Source organism: Canis lupus, chromosome 1, assembly GCF_011100685.1.
Source record: "Canis lupus familiaris isolate Mischka breed German Shepherd chromosome 1, alternate assembly UU_Cfam_GSD_1.0, whole genome shotgun sequence".
Classification (NCBI taxonomy): Eukaryota; Metazoa; Chordata; class Mammalia; order Carnivora; family Canidae; genus Canis; species Canis lupus.
The window spans coordinates 21,350,664-21,374,275 of NC_049222.1; the positions used below are offsets into that span (position 1 = coordinate 21,350,664).

Sequence of the window (23,612 nt, forward strand, 5' to 3'; positions counted from 1 at the left end):
TATCCAGGACCGTGCCCTGCGCCAAAGGCAGGCGCCAAACCGCTGCGCCACCCAGGGATCCCCTAGAAGAATTTTCTTATAGAGCAATGCCAGACAGCAAAAAAAAAAAAAGTTTTAGGAAGGAACGGTTTAGCTTTCTGTATAATTCTGGCACTTTTATAATTTTTCAGCTTTGACAATATTTCTTATGAGAAGTAAGTAATTCTTGATAAGCTTTCCCAAGGTCAGAGTTTGGCTAATAAAACTCATGTCAGCAGTGTATAAAAACAGTTGCAAATGTTTGCCTTAGTTTTCTCCTTTAAGTAGTTTCATTAGGGAGCCATTTAAATATTGTTGGAATTCAATATTTTCTTCTATTGTAAATATTCAGAGTTCAAATTGATAATCCGAAGAGTATACATGGATTCCAAGTATTTGTGTGTGTGTGTGTGTGTGTGTGTGTGTTTAATAAGGATTGTTGACTTCAGAGAGTTTTTCCTGAAATTCTAAATACTACTGACATTGTGTATATGTAATACTTATCTCCCTCCCCCCAAGCATTTCAAAAGTCAATTTGGAAATAAGTTTGTAATACTGAAGACATTTGTAGTGTGCCTATTGTGCTGTGCATGCAGTTCTTATGGGGTTTCTGTCCCAGGCTGCTGAGTGAGTGACAGGGCGGGGAAGGGGGGGATAATCTGCAGTAACATCTGTTATGTACTCCAGTGGGGTACCTAGTGGAATGTAATAATTCAGTGACACATTATCTCTTTTTACAGGGAAGTTATGACATTCCTTTAAAACTTTACCGTATCTTTTGGGGCACCTGGGTGGCTTAGTGGTTGAGTGTCTGCCTTTGCCTTGGGTCGCGACCCCTGGGTCCCCGCTCATTAGGCTCCCTGCAGGGAGCCTGCTTCTCCCTCTGCATCTGTCTGTCATGAATAAATAAATAAAACCTTTAAAAAAAAAAAAAAAAAAAACTTTACCATACCTTTCAAAAAAAAAAAAAAGTAAAAATGTGGTGTAACAATTGGGATAGAAAGAAATGTGAAGAAAGGTTTATGTAGAGATCTAGAGGAAACATTGTTATCTTTTGTACAATGAATGTTCTCTTTCTTCTAGTCCAAGTGGTAAGAAGTTCAGAAGCAAACCTCAGTTGGCAAGGTACCTGGGAAATACTGTTGACCTCAGCAGTTTTGACTTCAGAACTGGAAAGATGATGCCTAGTAAATTACAGAAGAACAAACAGAGACTGCGGAATGATCCTCTCAATCAAAATAAGGTTGGTGAATTTACTTAGAGCATATGGATGCTATTTCAGAAGCTCTCCACAAAGCATTTTACATTGTAATTATGTCACTAGAATTTTGGCTGGCTGAATGTCCCAGTCTCTTCTCCTCCCCCCCTCCCCCCCCAAAGCATTTGGATTTAAAAATCTGATTAATTTTCTGGTAGTTGGCAGTACTTTGCATAAGTAAATTGTGCACAGTTGAAAATAGTATTTCAGGATCTGTCTAGGCCAACACCACATTTTTGGCCCACTGGGACTGTTTACAAAAGATTTCTGTGTGATGTTACTTGTCTCATTTTTTTTTTTTTTTTTCTTAAAATAGCTCCCGTTGCCCAAAAAGAGGCAAAATTTTAATGTGGCAAATATCCTTACCACATAGTTTATGCTTGCCTATCAATTTTCAGGATTAGGATTTGAGAAAGGGCAGTTTTTATTATTTTTGATGATGAGGATATGACTTAGCAATAATGTTCTAATAACTGTGATTGGAGATTTTTCTATCATTCCTTTAATTGAGCTACTTAGTTAATGGTTTATTGTATAGGAATTTAAACAAGTAGCATTTGAATTATTATGCTAATTTAATTGTATTAGAGCACCCAATATCTTTACTAAGAAAGCTTCTCCCACATCCATGAGGGCAACTAATCTCATATAACCATTTTGCCACAATTTTTCTTCCTCTAAATTTCAGAGATATATGTGTATTGCCACCCCTGTCATTTCACACTGACTGTGAAAATAGTGGAGGGAAAAGTAAGGGCTTTCCTTTCCAGGGCATATATAACCTTGATACAACCTTGCATGCCACTTGGGAGTACTGTGTTCATTTTAGGAACCCAGAGGCAGTGTGTAGGATGGGATGGGCTTTGGAACCAGGCAGGCATGATTTGATATACTGGCTCTACCACTTACTGACTGGCTCAGGCAGTCATGGGTAACTCTTTTAGCCTCGATGGTCTCAGATCTCTCATTTGTAAAACTAAGGTAATGAACTCTTTCCCTTTGCATTATTGCAAGGAGTAAATAGGAATTTATATGAAAACATCTAATAAAGTATTTGACCCATGTGAGTTCCTTTCCTTTCCCCCCTGTACCTTCCTAAGCACCAGGCTTCCTTGGTGAACAGTGTTGCTTGGTGGCCACTGTACATGGACATTTTTTGACCCAAGATCTCTTCCTCTGTATCTTTTTACTTTTCCTGAAGGATATGGGTCTCTGCTTCGTATCTCTCTTTATTCAGAATTCAGCTTAATGGTTTAATCATTTAATTTCCAAAAATTTGTATGGGGGTCAGAGTACATTGTTTTTTCATCTGTTGCATTGGTTACCATGCATCGATTTGTCACAGGGACAGTGTCAAATAGCTTGTTTATAGGCAGAATGGGAAGAGAAGGCTGAAATTGCTTTCTCTGTTGCTTAACAGTGGGGTTACTTTAGGTCAATAGCTATGAAGGTGTTAAGGGTAAAAGATAGTGGTGCTAGAAGGGAGCTCAGATACTGAAAGTGAGGACTTGTAGTGTGTATAGCTCTGTGATTCAGTTTAAGAAAACCTTTATTCTGGGTTCATTTTGCTTAAATATACAGAAGAAAATTAAGATTTAGTTTCCTAAAAGTGCCTTTTAAAAAACTAACCACAACGCTGGGTACCTATCCAAAAGGCTCAAATATTTATGAAATGAATGGAATGCTTTCAAAACTGCCTTATTGTTGTCAGTGTCAGAGTTAAACTACACTAAGTATAATATGAAGATATATTCCTGATAGTTATGATTCACTAAAAACCAAAAACTAATTCGTCTCTTTAGTTCGTGTGCACCTTTATGCTCTAGCTGCGCTGGACCGCCCGTCGTCCTGCACCATGGCATGTGCTTTCAAGATTCTGCTTGCTCATGTGCTGTTTCCTCTGCTTGGAATGCGCTTCCCCCCTTCCCCTCCACCTGGTGAGCTCCTCATCCAAGGCCCAGCTCCATTGTCTCCACCTCTGGGAAGCCTGCCCCTGCGTTCTCCAGGCAGAACCAGTCCCTCCTTCCATAATGCCTCCCTAGTGCTTTGCCCTTGTACCTGTTACTGTTTGTCTGCTGCAACTAGACTGTGAGCTCCACGAGGGCAAGGACTGTGTCTGTTTTGTTTTGTTTTGTTTTGTTTTTTTCTGTATAGGTAGTGTAAAACCTAGCACACGGTAGGTACTTAGTAAATGTTTGCTTCATATTTATTTGCGTTAATATCCACCTCATTCCAGAATTTTATAGTGGCCATAAATATTTATTGAATAAATTAATATTCCACACGTTATTTTGAAAGTGCCTTTCATTGTCATTGTTTTCTGAAGTTTATCTGAATTTTTTTTGGGGGGAGGGGCCCTAGTCTTATATTTGCAGTTGATTTTATTTTAATGAACCAATCACAAAAATGGAATTTTGCAGGTTTAAAAATAAGCTCTCTTGGAGTAATGTCAACATTTAATATCTCTATAAAGCAGAACGTGTATTCGTGGCTAATTATGTATTCTATCTTTTTAAAAAATGTAGTATGGGGAACACTCCATTAGTAAAAGGAATGTTAGCTAGTTTTGCTGTATAGTTATAAACTTGGCTGAAGTGCATTATTGATTGTGTTGTTTTTGAGGTTTTTAAAAACCCTTGAAGGAATTTGAAATGTAATTAACAAAAATAAACTTTGAAACAGGTTAAATTGTAGTTTATAATGACTGATTATAATGAGACCTTAATACATGTTCTATATCAAAAGTGAGTTTACTGGGTATGTAATATTTCAGGTATGGTTGAGAAAATATCTTTTGAAGATCTTTGCAAAGTGGTAATTATTTTAGAATGAGCAGATACAGTGGAGTGGGCCTTGTCTTTTGATTAATATTTGCTGTTTACAGTACCTATTCCTGCTTGTCTCAGTCTTAACCTTACCCTGAAAATCTGATCCATTCTTGATTATATTGTACCTTACTGATTTGCTACTACCATAATTATTTCTAGTTGCTACCTCCATCTTTCTAACTGATAAAGTATTTTCAAGTAGGTTACTGAAGATATTCCATTAGGTTAATGGAAAAAGACTAGACAAAGATTTGGAAGTCATCAAGTTTGAAGTAATGAGCAACTTTCTTAAAGCTTACTCAAAGGGAGAAGTTATTAGTTACGTAGTGATAGAAATGTTTTAGCCAGCAGCTACCTGTGGCTGGCTGGTGAGTAATTGGAATGTGGCTAGTGAGACTGAATCACTTGATTTTTAATTTTATTTAATTAAAGTTTAAATAGCCCCATATTTCTAGTGGCTACCGTATTGGGCAGCATTGAGAGCTATGCCTCTCAATATGTAAATAAGACAAAACCTTTGCTTTGAGAGCTAAATTTTTTTTTTTTTTTAATTGATGGATTCATGAGAGGCACAAAGAGAGAGGCAGAGACACAGGCAGAGGGAGAAGCAGGCTCCCTCCGGGGAGCCTGATGTGGGACTCGATCCCGGGACCTACGGATCATGATCTGAAGCAAAGGCAGACGCTCAACCACTGAGCCACCCCGGTGCCCCGAGAGCTAAATATTTAGGCATTCATGCAGGCTTTGATCTTTTAAAGAGGGGAGATGTTCCAAGGTTTCAAAGATATGATCCTCAACATTTTAAAAATGAAGCTAATTTCTTAAAAAGGTAAGTTTCTTTAAAAAATGTAATTGGAAAGACTAGGATTGGATAAAAAAGAGTATAGTGATTCTGAGTTCAAACTATGTTTTAGGAACTCTGCTAGTTTGTTTTTGTTGCCAGCAATTCCTATTGTTTCAGTGTTTCAGATCTGTAAACATTAACCTGAATTCCTTGTCCTAGTCCTTAACAATGCTAAACATAAATTAAAGCTACAAAACTCATAATATCTAAGTTCCCTAACATTAATGTAATGTATATATTTTATAAAATGCTCACAATAGGAATATGGCATGGGATAAGTTACTTTTTAGGTTGGCTTGTCAGTGCTACTAATACCTTGGAAAGACTAAGTTCTTTCATCACATTTCTCTATTCACACAGATTGGATACATTTGGAGATAAAGAGCATCCTATTGTCTTGAATCAATTGTAAAAGTCTGCCATTATTCATTTCTCATGAATTACTTTGGTTTATGGTATGGTATGCTATTGTGATTTTAAAAACACAGCCTTGGATTCTATGTGTCTGTGACCTAGGTATGTAACCAAATGATCTAAAATGTGATCATTTTAATTATCCTCAACAAAGTGATAAAAATTCCTGTAGAGAGCTAGTATGTCTTGGGGGCAATTTCTGCAGTTTGAGAACTTAAGTGAATAGGTGGTGGTGGTTTTGGTGGTAGGAATCAGGTTGGCTATTAGATATAGAATGGGTGCAGTATGAAGAATGGATTTGGGAGAAGATGAAACTAGAATTAGGGATAGTGGTTGGGCTGCTGTAGTCTAGAAAAGCAGTGATGGCAACTAATGCTATAGCAGGAGTTATGGAAAGGTGTGAGATTCAACTGAGAAATTAGTAGATAAGTGCTGATGATTTTAGAGAGGCAGAAGTGTTCATGGCTCCCGCAGTTCTGGCTTGAGTCACTTGAGGTGAAGGTCAATAAAGGCTAGGGAAGGAAGAACAAGTTTGGGGATGAAGTGAAGAAGACCGAGTTAAAATATTTTTGTTTCTTGGAGTTCTGAAAGGATCTCTTGCTCCCCCAGGAACTCCCAGGTCATGCTTTGAGAAGTCCTTTCATTGTGGTTTGTCATAACTGTTAGGATTGCCTAACAAAGGGGCAAATAGGAGAAAAGTATCTTGTCACATTGTTGGTAGTGAATGAATGAAGTAAATTAGTCTTGTGGGGAGTAAGAAGGAACTTCTTCTAGAAAGGTAATAGGAGAATCAAGAAAATGTAGTGTACTAAAAACCTAAGAAAGAAAACCTTTGTTAAGTGACATGGCAAGATCAAGGAGGCTAAAGACTTTGTAGTATCTATTGGATTTCCAAATTAGAAGGCATCTGGTGACCTTTCATAACCAATTTTGAGGAACCAGAAGTCTTATTTAGAATGCTGAAAAGTTTCTGGGAAATGAGAAATTAGAAGCAAAATGTAGCCTGCTTGTTTAAAAGTTTTAAAATTTTGATTTGTTACTATTTGATTAGGTAATTTGTACACAGGGTCAAAGTATATTCAATAAAAAAGCCTCCCTCCCTCTCCAGCCTCTCTGTTAAGGTCCTCTTCCCGAGAGGAAATTATTGTTAATCTTTTTTTTTTTTCTATGTCCTTCCAAAGTTTCTGTGCATTTACAACATGTACATATATGTGCATTTTTACCTCTCTCCCCATAAAAATGGTTAGACTAGTCTTACAGAGCTTAAATGAGAGAGGGAGGAGAAAGGACAGTATTTAGAAGAGAATGCATTACTAAAGAACATTATCATTATTATTTTTTCCTTTAATGGATGAAAGAGGCCAATAGAGAACCAATAGAGAAGTCAGCCCGGTGTCCAGCCTGAGAGTACATTCTTCAGAAGGCCTCCAGGAACCTTTGAACTGAGTGCAGTAGTTTCTGTTATGCTTTTTTTTTCTGAGGAGAGAGTCTATTATCTTTTTTTTTTAAATTTTTATTTATGATAGAGAGAGAGAGAGAGAGAGGCAGAGACACAGGCAGAGGGAGAAGCAGGCTCCATGCAGGGAGCCCGACGTGGGATTCGATCCCGGGTCTCCAGGATCGCACCCTGGGCCAAAGGCAGGCGCTAAACCGCTGCGCCACCCAGAGATCCCGAGAGTCTATTATCTTTATCAAATTCTCAAAGGAAAATGTAGCTGAGAAAGCTAATAACCACAGTTTAGAAGCAGGAGAGGAAGCAAGGCCTTGGCAAGATATGAGGGATCCACTTACTTGCTGTAGCTCAAATTAGGCCTTTGTTGAACAAATTAGGGATTTTTCAGTTATTGAAGATAGTATCTTAGTGGGCTGACTTATTTCTGTCCTTGGGAGCTTGTACTAACCAGTACTAATGAACTCTGTGGTAGGATCAATTCTGATTACAAGCTCCTGATAGCGCACACTATGTGCTCTATCCAAACTGCCCTTTGGATTCTTCCTAGACTCTTTCCACACTGAAAATAGTGATCTCATTCCTTCTACCAACGTTCTTGGCTTATAGAGAAAGTAAGATATTTTCCAAGGGTGCTTGCTGGTGTCCTCTTTATCAGTGTATTAAGTACTTGTTGAATGGAGTGTCTTCTTGTATCTCTCTAGTGGATATAATTAGGGTGGAGAGGGAGAGTGAGCAGATCACAGGTGATAAACTAGTATTTCTAGGCCTTGGAGTCCTTATAAAGGATTGTTGGCATCTCCCTTAAGTGTGGGCCACTGTTGAGTCTACTTTCTGTTAATTTGAAATGAAACGGACAAAAGTGGAAGTGAGCAGCAAGTACCTATAGTGGTGTGCTAATAAATGGTGATGGTCTGGACATGTGGTGGAGAGAGGTGGGCAGTTTCTTGATCTGTTTTGAATGTAGAATTTACATGATTTGCTATTGATTGGGTGGGGGAAGATGACAGAAAAGAGAAGACTTAAATGTGAGACCTTAGTTTTTATTTTATTTTTTTAAATTAAAAAAAAAATATTCATGAGAGACAGGCAGAAAGAGACATAGGCAGAGGCATGGGGAGCCTGATGTGGGATTCAATCCTAAGACCCTGGGATCATGCCCTAAGCTGAAAGGCAGATGCTCAACCACTTGAGCCACCCAGGTGTCCCAAGACCTTAGTTTTTAGATGAGTGGGTAGATGGGGTTACCGTTCACTGAGGTCAACCTTAGGAGAGTTTATATGGATGGATAAAATAAGTTTTGAATAAGCAAGAGGTTGAATTGCTTATTAAACATCCAAATGGATATGTATTGTATGCAGTTAGTGTGCTAATTGAGAGATCTCAACTGGAAAGTCATCACATAGGTAGTAGTCTAAGTAATGGGACCGAAGGAGATTACCCAGGCAATAGGATCCAGAACCAAGCTCTGAAAATCTTCAATAATTAGAACTAGGTTAGAGTAGAAAGAATCAGCAAAGTGGATTGATAAGGAACAGCCAGTAAGGTAGGAAAGACAAGGGAGAGGAGACTGCTTCAAAAAGAAGACTGGTTAGTTGTATTGATGCCGCTGAAGGGTTGAGTGGAGGACGACTGAGAAACTTCCATGAATTTGGCAACACGAAACTAATTAATAACCTTGGTTTACATTGGTAACAGAAGCCAGATTGGATGGGGTTGAAAGTGAGAGATAAAATTAGCGTGGACAAGTCATTCAATAAATTTTTTTTGGATAGAGAAGAGAATCACTGCATGGTAGGTGAAAGAGATGCTGATTTAGACAGTCTCCCAAGTTAGACGACTTTGAAAAATTTAAGAAGAATGGGGTCTGTAGCTCAAATGAAGAAACCACAGAGGTCAAGAAAGTTAAGCACATTTGCATTATAATGATGGACGTAGAACCTGTACTGGATAGGGAGGAATGTGAAAGGGGTTAAGGCAGAGTGAGAAAATAGGACAATGAATAGGAGATATCAGCTGGGGTGAAAGAAGTGCAGAGGGTAGTTCTGAGAAAGTGAGCTGCAAGGATAGGAAGTAGGAATTGGAGAGCTGGATGCTTGATTGAGATACTGGAGATGACGTAGTTACTAGTGTTGACAAGCCTGTGGCTATAATATTAGGTGAGTGAAGGTGGGCAGACGATTAGGTGAAAGGACTCAGGATGTTGGGTGAGTTATCCATATGAACATTGAGGTCTCCCAGAATGAGGACAGGAGTTGGGATGGAAAGGAAGACTAAGGGAAACTAAAGTCTAGTGAATGAAGGAGGAAGGGAGGAGAGGAAAACATGAGTACAGCCAGACATGAGTTTCAAAGAACTGGTGTTTTTGAAGGATCAAAAATGGAGAAATTATTTGAGAAAAATGGGAGAAAGGAGAAAACTACCATCTCTTGGCTTTTAGATATGTAGTTGAGAGTGATAAGGAGAAAGGGGAAGTGGAAGGGAGGGATGGAAAGAGAAAAGAGAAAAAGCTTCATTTGAGAGAACCTTTTGAGGGGAGATAGTATCTTCAAGGGATGGCCAAGTCACTAAGTGCCGGAGCTACAGAGAATATATAGAGAAAATATTGAGGATGTAGGAAAGTTTGGTCAGTCATCAGGAGTTATAGTGTAAGGATTGGGGATGGGATGGGTCAAAAAAGTTTGAAAGCCACTGAACAATGGGGTAGATGAGTGGATGTAAAGAATATTACGGGGATGAGTGATGGGTGATAATGTAGGATTGGAGGAACTTAACTATTTGGTTACTACTGAGATAGGAATGTGATGTGCAGTGGTATTAATTTTGATAATAGTTAGAACAGAGTACACAGTTAAAATATTTGGTCCTGGCTGTGGGCGGTCTTTGTGACTCAGAGGAAGACCCTGGTCAGATACCTAGAAGTATTCGTTGAATAGTAATAAATGGAGTAAGTCTTGGGACTGCTTCTCTTATGTTGATAATCTCAAGACAGATAATAAAGATGGCTCTATTCTTTACCTAATAGTTTCGAGATGGATATTGTAGACTGCATTGAATTCTACTTTCCATCTATGTAGCACCTGTAAGTTTAAAGCAGAAAATGAGACTTTTGAAGGGTAGGGTCTGCATAACAAGATTTTATGTGTAGTAGACATTTTATGCATCCATTTATCCCACAGAAATTTTTTAGCATATTCTATGCTCAGGTGTTATTGCAGACCCTGGGAATGTAGTAAAGGAAGTTTCTGTGCTTATGGAACTTTAATTCTAGTGGCATGACAAACTAATACACAGTATAAATATTAAATGTGGTACAGTGAATTAAGTAAGGGTGATTGAGACTGATTGGGTGGCTGTTTAGGTTGAGCAATCAGTCTCTCCAAGAGGGTGATTTTTTTGGCTGACATATGAATGACAGAGTGAGCTATACAAAAACCACAGGGAAAAAGCATGCCACGTAAAGGGAATAGCTAGCCAGTGCAAGATCACTATGGCAGGATACATTTTGCCTGTAAGGGCAGTGAAGGCCACAGTGGCTGGAGTTTAGTGAGCGGGAGAGGGGTCTAGGTGAGGTCAAGGCTGTAGACAAACCTAATCACAAGGCTTGTCAAGCCAGAACAAGGAGTGGTATGGGATGCTGTTTTCAGACTCCGTGTAAGGAGCAATAGGATCGCTTTGGCTGCTGTGCGGAGAATATCTTGTAGAGGTGCAGAAGTGGAAGTTGGGTGCCAGTTTCGGAGGCTGTTGTATTTATCGAGGCAGGAATGATGGTGATGTGCTTGTTTAATGAATCAATAAAGGAAGAAAGGATAAAAGCAAAGGACTCTCGTCTCAGAACCCTTTAGTATTTTGCCCAGAGTACTTCTAATTTTTTCATATGCAGAAACATACTTGATAAAGCTAACAAGTGAGGAAAAGTTATTAGCTAACAACACCATTCTACTCTTTTGGCTAATTTGACAGCAGATACAGTTGATCCTTCAACACAGGTTTGAAATGCTCAGGTCTACTTATATGCAGATTTCTTTTGATAAATACAGTGCAATACTGTAAATGTATTTTCTTATGATTTTTTAACATTTTCTTTTTTCTAGCTTATTTATTTGTAAGAATACAGTATATAGTACATACAAACTAAAAATATGTATTAATCAGCTGTTTATGTTAACTGTCAGGCCTCCAGTCACAGTAGGCTATTAGTTAAGTTTTTGGGGAATCAAAATTATATGTGGATTTTTGACTGTGAGGCATTTAGGTGCCCCTAACTCCTGCACCATTGTTCAGGGATCATCTGTATTTAGATATTGATTGGACAAAGATCGCTAAGGGGGAGCAAAAAGTAAACAGAAAAACTTTACATGTTGGCAAAAAGGCTTGCTGATGAGAATAATCTGTTCAGTATGATACTAGGTTTATCATTAGAAGTTAGTGCTTTAAATTTATCCAAGTATGAAAGATAGGCCCTTTTGAGAGGGTTGGGATTGGCTTTCATGCTAATAAGATAGATTTGGAGACAAAGTTGCCTATGCTATGGCTTTGGCAAGACTTATTTTGGATGCCTAGGTTTTTGTTGACAATCGAGGCCTATTTCACTATTATATAGGGTCCTGAAGAGTTCCCTGACATTGTAGACTGTAGGTCAGCAAAAGAAACCTACAGAAAATAATGTGTGACTATTTCCACAACTCTCCCAAGGATGTGTACACAGCTAGTGCTAACCAGATGTAAAGGGAGATAATGAGTTCCACATAGTAGCTGTCTTAATTCGAGTAGAGCTGTTCTTAAGTACTGGGTTGAAACTCCCATTCCCATGTTTTGCCATAAGTCCTTTAATGACCCTCTACTCACTAAAGCTGCAAGAAGTTATTTTTGAAGTAGAACTTTTCAAAACTTGTGTTCAATGATGAATTTTAATCCTCCATCTCTTCCTTCATTTAACTACAAGTCTTTTTTAATGAGCTCAATGTGTAATACACCTGGTTTTTTTTTTTTTTTTGTCTTTTTTGTCTTTTTTTTAAATATCCCATTGATCTTAAAGAAAAAAATCTTGTTTCTCACTTAGGATATTCTACTAAGTGGATTTTCAGTACAAAATAAAAAATCTCAGATATTTTTCTTTACTTTTGTGAAAGCCTATGGAGTTTGCACAACTTTGTGAATATACTAAAAAACATTGAGTTTTGCACTTAAAAATGGTGAATTTTATGGTGTGTGAATTTTACCTCAATTTTTTAAACATCTGAAAGATTGTCAAGCACTTTTTACATTGTTGGTTTTTGATTTTGTGAAAAAGCTTTAACTATAGGCTACTGTACATATTCTAGAGCAAACCTGAAATTATTTTTTGACGATAATATTGGTTTGCTGTAAAGATGCCATTCAGTCTCCCCTCTCTGTGAACCAGGGGATGGCTTTCCTCCTGGAAAAACTTAATAGGTTTAAGTTCCTAAATTTCAATAGCATGCTCAAAAACATGTTAATGCTCATGATAGAAATAGCTATTTATTCAGAATTTACATGCTAACATGACTATAAAATACACACCTGTTATGTTAATTGTTGTCTTTCTTCTACCCCCAGAATGTAAGCTCTGAGGCAAGGACTTTTGTGTTTTGATGATGACCGTATCCCCAGCATGTGCCTGGCACATAGTAGGCAAATTTGTTCAGGATTTGTTCAGTGATCAATAGCTGCATTAGGCAGAAACATCACACATGCATTATCTTGTTTGATCTCTGTAAGAATCTTATGAGTGGTTATTGTTATCCTCATTTACAGATGAGGAAAGTGACCTTAGAAAAATAAAGTCCTCGCTTCTCAGATTGGGGCATGAATATCTCTTGTGGGGGTATGTACTATATGGGAAGCCAAAGAATTAAAATGATACTTGAAAGTATCCGTTTTATTTGAGCATTTGGGTAGGTAGGGCAACATTTTTACACTAAAACAAACGGCTAATTTTTAAAATAAACTGCAAAATTTGCAGGAATTTTAAAAATAAAAATGGCTCCTTTTGACTCTTGTCCTAGAATATGTACAATTCCGAACTGTTACTCAGCTTTATTTCAAAGCCAGGCTGGGAAAAGTGACACTTAGGATAAAAAAATTAAATTCCTGCTGTTTATAACCTTACATAGTATACAATAAGGATGATTTTAAAGGAGTATTACTGTATCCTTAACTTTCATATATACTCTTTCTTGCAGTTGATGTGAGCATGCACCTGAGATGGAGGTACAGGTTCTTTTTCCCTCAGTTCCCGTTTTACAGAAGAGCACGCTTTTTGTCTGCCTTATTACCGTTGTGCAAAATGTTTGAGATCTAGTAAAGGAATAATTTGAAACACTGGTATTGATGCTAAGAAAATTAATTACTTGATAATAGTCAAGTCTTTCTGCCAATATAATTATCTAAAATTTATAGAGAACTTAATGTAGATGTTGATTATTAAAAAATTTTGGTGGTTCACTATGTAAATTTTGACATATAACTCAAAAGAAATTGAAAGACTGACAATAAAACTCATTCTATTTACTCATTTATGTGAACAAGATTTCTTGGTGTTCCATCTATAAAAAATGAAGAATAGGAACAGAATTGGTACTAAATCTTGACCCATTCTAGCAGCTAATGATACTCATCCAAGCCCATGAAGTTAATTTTGAATTAAAAATTCTCTTCTTTAATATGTCTAATTTTTATTTCATTTATTAATATGTAATTTACTATTTGAGGGCAGTTACATACTACTGATGTAGTAAACCAGAAATTTATTTTTTTTAAAAATCATTGTGGTCACAAAAGGTTTAAAAAAAATAATGTCATGATCTATAAATGATCAATTAAAGGTTTTCAAGTTTAAAAATAGGAAATAACTTTGGGAATGGAAGTATTCAAAGAGAAAGTGAAATAAAATATAACAGTTGAAGATTTTGTTCATGTGTAAGTGGGTATATTGATGGTGGGTATATTTAGGTTCTGTTCGATACATCTCTGGTATGTTTATTATCAAAGTGTCAGTATTTAAACTTGTAGTAAGTGCATTTTTTGCAATTAAAGTTTGATGTCAGCTTTGAAATGTAGGTGAGGTATACATATTTTCAAAAGTTTTTTAGCTGCTAAGAGTGCAGAAATGTTTGAAAATCACTCGTTTATGACATACGCTCTTTGTCTACCTCTATAATTATCCTCATTTCTTGCCTTAGTCAACTTAGGTCAACTGAAAGGTACATGATAATTAGACCACACTGGTGTTTAGTCCCTTTATGAATCACCTTCTCTAAGTTTCCTTTATATGTTCTTGGCTTTTAAAGAAGGTCACTGAAAACGAAAAAGCATTTGAAATTTGCTTAATATTTGTTGTATGTCAGTGTCTTTAATTTTTTTCTAGATTTAATAGCAGGACACTTTGTTTTCCTTATTAATTGGTATGCTGCTTCTTCTCTGACCTGATACCTACATGATTTAATGCTTCTCTTTTCACCCAGGCTTCTAGAAATTTCAACTCCATTTTTGATGCTCAGCTCTAGTATTGATCACTATTAATCTTTTCAAAAGGAAATATGTTTTCTCCCTGTCACTGATTCTCTGTTTTAAAAATTGATTTTTTTTATTGCATATTCATTCTGAGTATACATAGATCCACCTCAGATATTTATTGGAAAGAGATGAAGTAAATGCCTTTTTTTTTTAATTTAAAGATTTATTTTTGTATTCCTCCCAGCACCTAATGGGGTAGAAGAGTCTCAGAAATTGAGTTGAGTACTTCCAGCCTAATATACCCATTATTATAAAATACATTAAATTTTGATTTGAGGGATAGCCTGTATACTGAGAAGATTTATCAAGGTTGGAAACTTTTTCTTTCTAATATTAGAATGTGTGTGTTTGCCATTTTAATTATGTGATATAAGAAACTTCTGCTTTACTTTTTCTTACACTGAAAGGGAAGATTACAACTATAGGAATAGTTTTAATATTGCTCATTAAAAAAGTGTTTGCTTTATGACTTCTAAGTTTATGGAGGATTGATAGTTATTTACAAGGACTCAGACACAACTGGGCACAACTTTGGCACTCCTCAGGTGAGAGTGCTAATACAATTTAGTGTTTTTGTGACAGTTTCTGAGAGAACCAGTTAGGCCAGTTTTTCAGATTACATGCCACTGTTTTGGAATACAAAATTAATTAGTAAACAAATTCTCTCTTCAGAGCTTTCAAGTTAGTTAAAAGGAGAAAACAAGGAAAGTCAAGATAATCTCTTACTCCATTCCACCGAGGAATGCACTGTCTCAGACAGTGGGAATTGTGTATTTTGAATATTTTAAGCCGGCTTTTTCTTCTAATTTTTACTTCTCGCACCAAAAACATAAGTTAATTAAAAAAAGGCAATCTTACTTTTATAGCACCAATAGTTTTATATGTTTCATGCTTCCTTCCAGTCTTTGTAGATTCAGGATTCATTTAGAATAGTCCCCACTGTCTCTAGTCATCCTTTGTAACAATGAAAATCTTAGAGACTTATAGAAACAGTGGCAGTGTCCACTGATGCCATCTTATTAATACCAGCAGAGTATATTGTTCTTTATTAAGAATGAAAACATTTAAAAACCAAAGAAAGTATGATTTAGTGATAATACTAATCATAGCTAGTGACAGGAAAAGTTCTCGGTAAGCTTCTTTAGGATTGAATATTAAACATTTTATAATTTGAATGGCTTCACTTAGGGCCTCAGAATGGTCTAGATGTCATAAATCAGAGGTGTCCAAGCCTTCTGTGCATCACAGAATTATTAGGAGAGCTTTTTTTTTTTCTTTTTCTTTTTTTAAGATTTACGTACTCATTTGAGAGAGAGCACACATGCATATGCGAGTTGGGGGAAGGGCAAAGGGAGAGAGAAGCAGAGAAGCAGACAGACTCCTTGCTGAGCGCAGAACCCTTTGTCGGCCCATTCTCAGGACCCTGAGATCATGACCTCGGCAGAAATCAGTCAGATGCTTAGCCAACTGAGCCACCCAGGTGCCCCATCCAAGAGAGCTTTTAAAAATACACATTCTTAAGTTTCACACCTTTAAAGTGGCATCCTAAGTGATTATTTTGTAGCCTGTTGGTCAAATTTGCTCACTTCTAAATCAAAATTTTTTGAAAATCTATAAAGATAAGGAAGCTAAATACCTGAGAAATATTGTTAGTCTTATTTAAGGCGAATATGTCCCTGGGTTCTTGGCTGACTCCGTTGGAAGAGCAGATGGTTCTTCATCTTGGGGTTGTGGGTTCAAGCCCCATGTTAGGTGTAGAGATTACTAAAAGCAAACAAACAAGATGAATCTATCTCCTAAAGGTGAGCACGTACATTCGGAGAAAAGTAAGTGAGATAGAGGAACGTCAAGCATGCCCAATACATACAGAAAAGAAGGGATGTGGGGAGGGGACACATAATGTGTCCAAGTAATACCATGATTGTGCTAGTTGTCAGTTTGATTTATTCTGTTGCTTACCTTTCTTGCATTGGTAACATTCTTTAAGCAGAGGTCATAAGCTCAACACCTCAGGCTTAGACGGGTAATGCAAACTGAGTTGTTGAGGAATTTTGCTAAAGGGGAACCCTTGTGAGCAGCTATTACTAATTAATTATGGCCTGTTGTGGCCAAATCAAGTCCAGTATTTCTAGATCTTTGAGTTTTTAAACTAGAATCTGGATTTTATGTGAAATCTCCAGATCTTATAGATGTTCACTCATTTTAATACACTAAAAACTGAACAAATTACACCTATGGGTTAAACTTGGTTCTTCTGCAACCAGTTTGTAATCTTTGTTGTAGAGTAGTGGTTCTCCAGGTGGTCCCTGGATCAGTAGCATCAGCATCGTGTGCAACCTTAATAGAAATGCAAGTTCCCAGGCCTCACCTCATCTCTCCTGAATCAGAATCTCTAGGACTGAGGCCCAGGAATCATGTTTTAATAAATCCTCTGGGTGGTAGGGATGTGTGCTGAAGTTTGAGAACCATTCTTTTGGAGCCTGGAAGTTGATAGTACAATTTTTATCTGGGGATAGTTGTAAAGACAAAAGTTCATTGAATATCCTGTAGATTTATCAAGCGTATTTATCAAAAATACCAGATGTATATTGTTTCAGATACAGATGTCTGTTTATATATATATATTTTTGCCAGAATCAGAATATACAATGATTAAATCACATTTTGTTCTTTTTTTTTCTTCTCCTTCCTTGCCCCTCTGTTCCTCCATCGCAAATGAACTTAATAGTAACTCTGCCACATTTGGACTTTACTAGAATACATCTTAGATTTTCTTTACTGGTTGATTAAAAGATATGTTTGTTGCTAAATTGAGTTCTATTTGTTAGAACTTCCATTTCTAATTATCTTTTGATATGAGAGTGAAGTTTAACTTATATGGTTTTATGTAAACCTAGCCTCCTAATAGGTGACCAGGTTGTTCACATTTTAAAGGCCAAGTATACCATATTTTCCTCCATTCTCAACTGTTGAGATGATTGCTGTCCTGATGATTGTTCTGAAAATGCTCCTTTTTGTGTTACCTATAAGCACAATTTGTTCATTTAAAAGTCCTGAATATCTTGCTAATCAAATTAATCATGAATTACGTATAGATAATTTCCTTACATTTTAAAATACACAGCTTTTTATAAAAAAAAAATAAGGCTTTTTATGATAGGAAAACTTCATGTATGTCTTGTATAATGAAGTGCTAAAAGTGTCCTTTAGAGTATTTATAATACTGAGATTGAGAAGTTTGGTATAATATGATTTAAAGTAATGGATAATGGTATTTCTCTGGCTTATTTCACTTAGCATAATAATCTCTAGCTCCATCTATGTGATTTTGCTCATATGTGAAATTTAAGAAACAAAACGGAGGTGCCTGCCTGGCTCAGTGAGAGGAGCATGTGACTCTTGATCTCACAGTCGTGAGTTCAAGCCCCACATTGGGTGTAGAGATTATTTAAATAAGTAAACTTAAAAATCAAAGGGGAAAAAAGAGACAAACCAAGAAACAGACTCTTTAATTATAGAGAGAACTGATGGTCACCAGAGGGGAGGGGGTTTGGGCATGGGTTAAATAGATGATGGGGATGAAGCAGTGCACTAGTGATGAGCACTGGGTAATGTATGGAAGTGTTGAATCACTGTGTTGTACACCTGAAACTAATACTACACTGTATGTTAACTAACTGGAATTTAAATAAAAACTTAAAAGTAATGGATAATTAATAAAAAATTCACCAAATTATATTTATATGTAATATCTATTAATGAAAACATGCTTATATCCACAGGGTAAACCAGACTTGAATACAACATTGCCAATTAGACAAACCGCATCAATTTTCAAACAACCAGTAACCAAAGTCACAAATCATCCTAGTAATAAAGTGAAATCAGACCCACAACGAATGAATGAGCAGCCACGTCAGGTAAGGATCTAATTGGTTCTCCAATCCTATTTGTCAGTAAATTCTGGTATTTTTATCAGACATAGTTCAAGTAAACTGATTAAAATGGAAAATATTTGGAAAGAAAATTGTTTTATGTTCTAGGCTATTACATGAATGCTGGAGAATAATCTAATATTTAGGTAAAATGTTTTAAGAAAAAAGTTACTAAATGAATCTAAATATTATGGACTACATTTTTATGCTCTTGTGTGGTAATGTACATCAGATTTGCTTTTGCTAATCTTAGTTTTGTTTTTTTTTTTTAAGATTATCTTTCCAGGGGATAATATTTCCTAAGGGGATGAAGCATGCAGTTTGTGTTGCTTAGTTTAAAAATATTTTCTATTACATAGAAACTACTTTTTGTTCTTATTTCTTATTATATGAAAGCCGTCCCTCCCCTTTTGAAAAACAGAATTAAATAAACTTTGTCAATATGGTATATTGTCCTGTGACTTCCATTTTTGCAGAAATTGAGTTTATATTTCTCTTTCTTATTGCTTCAAGCTGTATTACACCAGAATCTGTTCTTAGAAAAAAGTATTATCTGAGAGGCCTCCCTGCTGCTTAATAATGTCACATAGCCCGGGGAGGGAGACTTGACAAAATGCTTACCTTTCCAAATAACCTTGCTTATTCACTCCCTAATTGTGGTCAAAAAGTTTAGGTACTTCGGAAATTTTTAGTAGCAATTGGGGTGAGGGAGTGGAGGGAGAAACATCTGTGCATATTTTTTCTCTCCTTTCTCTGCCTCCTCCCACTTACAGAGTAGAAATGCTGATTTACCTACGACGGTTATCTTTTGCTCTCGTATTCCCCATTTAGATGCCTCACTCCACCTTTTCATTTGAATTTTGTTGTTCACTAGTCCCTCAAGTGTCTCATCTCCAGACTTCATAAAGGATTGGGCCAAAACTTTCAGACAGTTGCTCTAGAAGAAACTACATAAAGAAATTCAGTTCCCACATCCTCTGTAGTGTTTTTTCCTCTTCAGGTGAGCCAGGAAAACAGAAGATATTTGGAGCCACATTGGATCAGCATCTTGCTATAGATGTCTCAAGATTTGAAGTTCTAAACTTGCTTTACTGTTGGTCCCCAAGAGATTCAACAGGGGCCATGTAAGTGTATCACATCCAATATAAAAGATGCGTACCTGCATGTGCCTTTAGGCTCTTGTCACCACTTAGGTTTTCTCTGGGCCATTCAGCTTTCTGTACCAGGCTTTCCCCTTCTGTTTTACTACTGTACCCAGGGATAGTCACCAAACCGCTGGTGGTTTTAGTATATTCATTACAACAGGGAAGGAATTCTGCCATTCTGACCTCTGCCCGCCTTGGTAAAGCCATTCCCTGATTGTATTCTCTCTTAGATACTGTCTAAAGTCTTGAACATCTCGTCCTTTGGCTTTTTGGTGATTTTTAAATCATTTCCTTGTACAGATTTTTATCAGTTGAAATTTTCAAAGCATGTAATTGGGTAAGACAGTTTGCCTCAAAAAAGCCCAAAAGATAAAGAAAGTGGAATAACTACTAATAATAGTTCCATACTGGAAACTGGAGTTGTCTTATTGAGAATAGGTAGTAGATGGATTTTATCCTCATCTTTTCTTTGCCAAATCATTCTCAATATAGTCTATAAACGCACATATTTTACAGGCCAATTGAGTAGCAAATTATGGTGATTTAAACAGTAACTTAATTGTTTTCTGTACCTAAGTTCAGTTACGGATTTTAACAACTGTACTAACTGTATTTGCTGGGTATTTACCTGGCTCTAGAGAACACTGGTAACAGAGAGTTTTAAAGCTGAAGTAATCAGATCAGTTGTTCCTTATTCACTGATACATTGAGTCGTTTTACATTTTTCTTCTTTTATTAAAGTTTGTGGCATTGTTCTCAGATGAAAAGAGCATGTCAGAAAAGCTAAATCCCTCCCCTCCCCACCTGCACCAAATCTTATGTCATTTTAACCCAGATCTTTTGAGGATTTTATCTTCCTTTCAGCTTGCAGAGACAGGAAGTGTTAAAATTATTTAGGAGGTCAGAGCTCCAAAAGTTTGAACTGTTTTCCCTTTATCCTCATGTCACCTGACAGTTTTTGCTGTTTTTGATTATACCAAGGCATTAGTTGTCTTTCCCCTGTCTTTACCTTCAACATAAGAATTGAGGTAATATTTGGCTTCTGTCTCACTAATAGGATTTCAAAATAAAGGACAGGGCATTGGCCAACTATAGGAAAATAGCAGAGACAACTTTTATACTACTGTTAAAAAAAAACAATCTGTCATTCTGATTATTCCAGTATAGGTTCAGGTGTTTAAGTAAAGGAAAGATGCTGATTTAAATTATATTTTGACAGATGTGTGCTAATCAACTGTTGTTGTTGAGGAGATAGTTGACCAAAAAATAGACAAAAATAATTCTTCCAATTGTGCTTTTACACAGCCTCGTTGAACTAGATTGGCAGTATAAATTGGCAGATATTCCATTTGGAGAAGTTATTTTGATCATTCAGTAAAAAAACTAGACAAAGAGGTTTCTATTTTTGAGACTCCTGTAGATATAAATGTTTTTATTTCTTAACCATGTCACAGTCTTTTAAGAAGGCATTCAAGCTAGTGGTATTATAATTCGTTTTAGAGGGTTGAATTTTGAGACCTAGAACTAGGATTAGATTTTTGGATTTTTAATAGGTTCTACCTTGAATAGATTAGGTTGAAGTGAAGCTATCATAGAAATTGATAATTCTGTCTTGTATAACAAACATCCTATGCCTGCATCATTATATGGCAGTCTGATTTGAATTTACAAAGTAGATGACGTATAAATTTCTAATGTATTGATTACTTGAAAAATGCCTTAACTTTAAAATTCCAAATTAGGGCATGTAATCAAAAGTGCAGTAAACAGAATTCAGCAGTGATTTCTGCCTATAATTAAAGCCATATGGTAGGGATGGAATTTGTAAAACCTTATGATAGGGTGAATAGCTAGATATTTATACATATACTCTCAGCATATTTGATAAGTGCTTATCTTTTCATTAGATTAAAAAGAAATCTGCAGTGGGGTGAAGCGAACTCTACCAACTATAAGACTATTATCCCAAACTGTAAGATCATGTCCAAAAATCTTTTTAACCTAATTGAATTATGATTTTGCTATTAAGGTGTCTTTCCTAGCTTTCTTCCTTCAATATTTGAAGAACTCACATTTCTGTTTCATTCTTATGTTCTTGATGCTGTCATCTTTGACACTTTCTGGTCTCTTGCTTTTTCTTTTATCCTCAATTCAAAGAAACTTCCATCTTTGAGCCATTAATACTTCCTTTTAATTATTATGTTATAGGGTGCTAATAGGCTGTAGGTGTTTTTAATAGTCTTTGAGAATTAATTACATTCCTTACAGAATATTCAAAATTTTTTAACTGAAAAATAAATATTTGAAAATCAGCGAAGTGATTTAAATGTTCTATTTAATCTTAGATTTTTTCTTTTATTTGCTTATTCTTCTTCAAAAGATATGAAACTTTACTTTCTTCTAGCAGTCAGCCTTTTTTTTTTTTAGAATGATTTTTTCCCCAGCTTTATTGAGATATAATATTGACATATAACATTGTATCAGTTGAAGGTCTACAGTGTAATGGTGATTTGAAACACATATACATTGCAAAATGATAATGTAGTAAGGTTGGATAACATGGCCATCACTTCCTATAATTGTGGTGGTGGTGGTGGTGGTGATGGTGAGAACGTTTAAGATCTCTCTTAGCAACTTTCGAGTATACAATACAGTATTGTTAACTGTATTCATTCACCATGCTGTGCATCAGGTCCCCAGAACTTACTCATCTTATAACTGGAAGTTTATACCCTTTGACCATCACCTCTCCGTCCACCCCCATCCCTGGCCACCACCCGTCTTCTCTTTGATTCTATGAGTTCAGTTTTTTTAGATTCCACATATAAGTAAGATCATGTAGTATTTGTCTTTCTCTGTTTGACTTATTTCACTTAGCATAATGCCTTCAGGATTCATCTATGTTGTTATAAATGGCAGGATTTCCTTCTTTTTTTATGGCTGGTAATATTTCTTTAACCATTCATCTGTTGGTAGATACTTAGGTGGTTTCCATGCCTTGGCTATTGTGAATAATATTGCAGTGAACATGGTGGTGCAGATACCTCTTTAAGACAGGAATTTCATTTCCTTTGGATACGTACTCAGAAGTGGGATTGCTGGATCAAAAGAGAGTTCTATTTTTAATTTCTTGAGAAACCCCCACACTGTTTTCCATAGCAGCTGTACCAATTTACATTCCTACCAACACTGCATGAGGGTTCCCTTTTCCCTACATCGTTGCTAGCTCTTACTATCTCTTGTCTTTTTGATAGTAACCAAGAGTGAATATTTTAAAATGTTAGAAGAAACTTTCAAAATGAAATTAAATTTTAAAAACGTGTACTCTAAATGTCTGAAGACCTTATATATAAAAGTTTGTAAAATCTTTCAGTATTTGATTACTATCACCCATAAGATTACTCTTCATTCTAGATATTCTAACAGCATTTACCTCTTCCTAACCTCAGCGGGTTATTTCTAGTATAGTCTTATTTTAATGTTCTTATGATTGAGAAAAAGACAAGCTAAAGCATAGAGTTCCATGGAAGATATTATATTCCTTTTCTCTAGCTAGAAAAAGTGGCTGCCTGGGCAGAGGAAATAGGTGACATGTTGTCCTCTACTAACTTAAAAACATTATTCTGGGTGATGGAGGAAAGATGCCATGTACAAAGGGTCATATAAATAGTATAGACCAGTGCTGTAGGTGTTCCAGGGGGTGGTTTTACTGTGGCTGGGAGGGTTGGGGAAATCTTTAGAAAAGATACGGGACATATGCTGGACTTTGCAGATTGAGTGGGATTTAGAAAATCAGATGGGAGGGCGAGGACATTCCAGTTAGGCAAAGTAGTGTTATCAAAGCTGTTATAATGGGAATGAACAAGGAATGAGAGGTAAATTTGGAGATCAGGGTTTTCATGGGAAGGAGTGGGAATTGAGAATGTTATAATGGCTTTCCTTAAATGTCAATCTTTACAAGTTTTAAAACTGTTATCATTTGCTATATTATAAGAGAAAGAAATTTGGGATAGATAAAAGAAAAAATTTCTCATTCCTTTTTTATAATGCAATTACAATAGTGTTTTAGCATTTTTAAATATTCTTTCAATATTTTAATGCAACTTTTGATAACATCATGGTCATAGAATATATATGTATATACATACTTTAATATGTACACATGCCATTATATTATATAC

At 36.1% G+C, this 23,612-nt stretch overlaps 1 protein-coding gene across 1 annotated transcript in view; it reads left to right on the forward strand.

The window, feature by feature from the left end:
* The window catches only part of MBD2 (methyl-CpG binding domain protein 2), a 63,027-nt gene that overhangs the window by 14,442 nt on the left and 24,973 nt on the right, over nt 1-23,612 (forward strand). The window contains exons 2-3 of the mRNA XM_038525969.1: nt 1,102-1,261; nt 18,134-18,271. Coding sequence (XP_038381897.1) covers nt 1,102-1,261; nt 18,134-18,271 — 298 coding nt within the window. The remainder of the gene's footprint in view (nt 1-1,101; nt 1,262-18,133; nt 18,272-23,612) is intronic.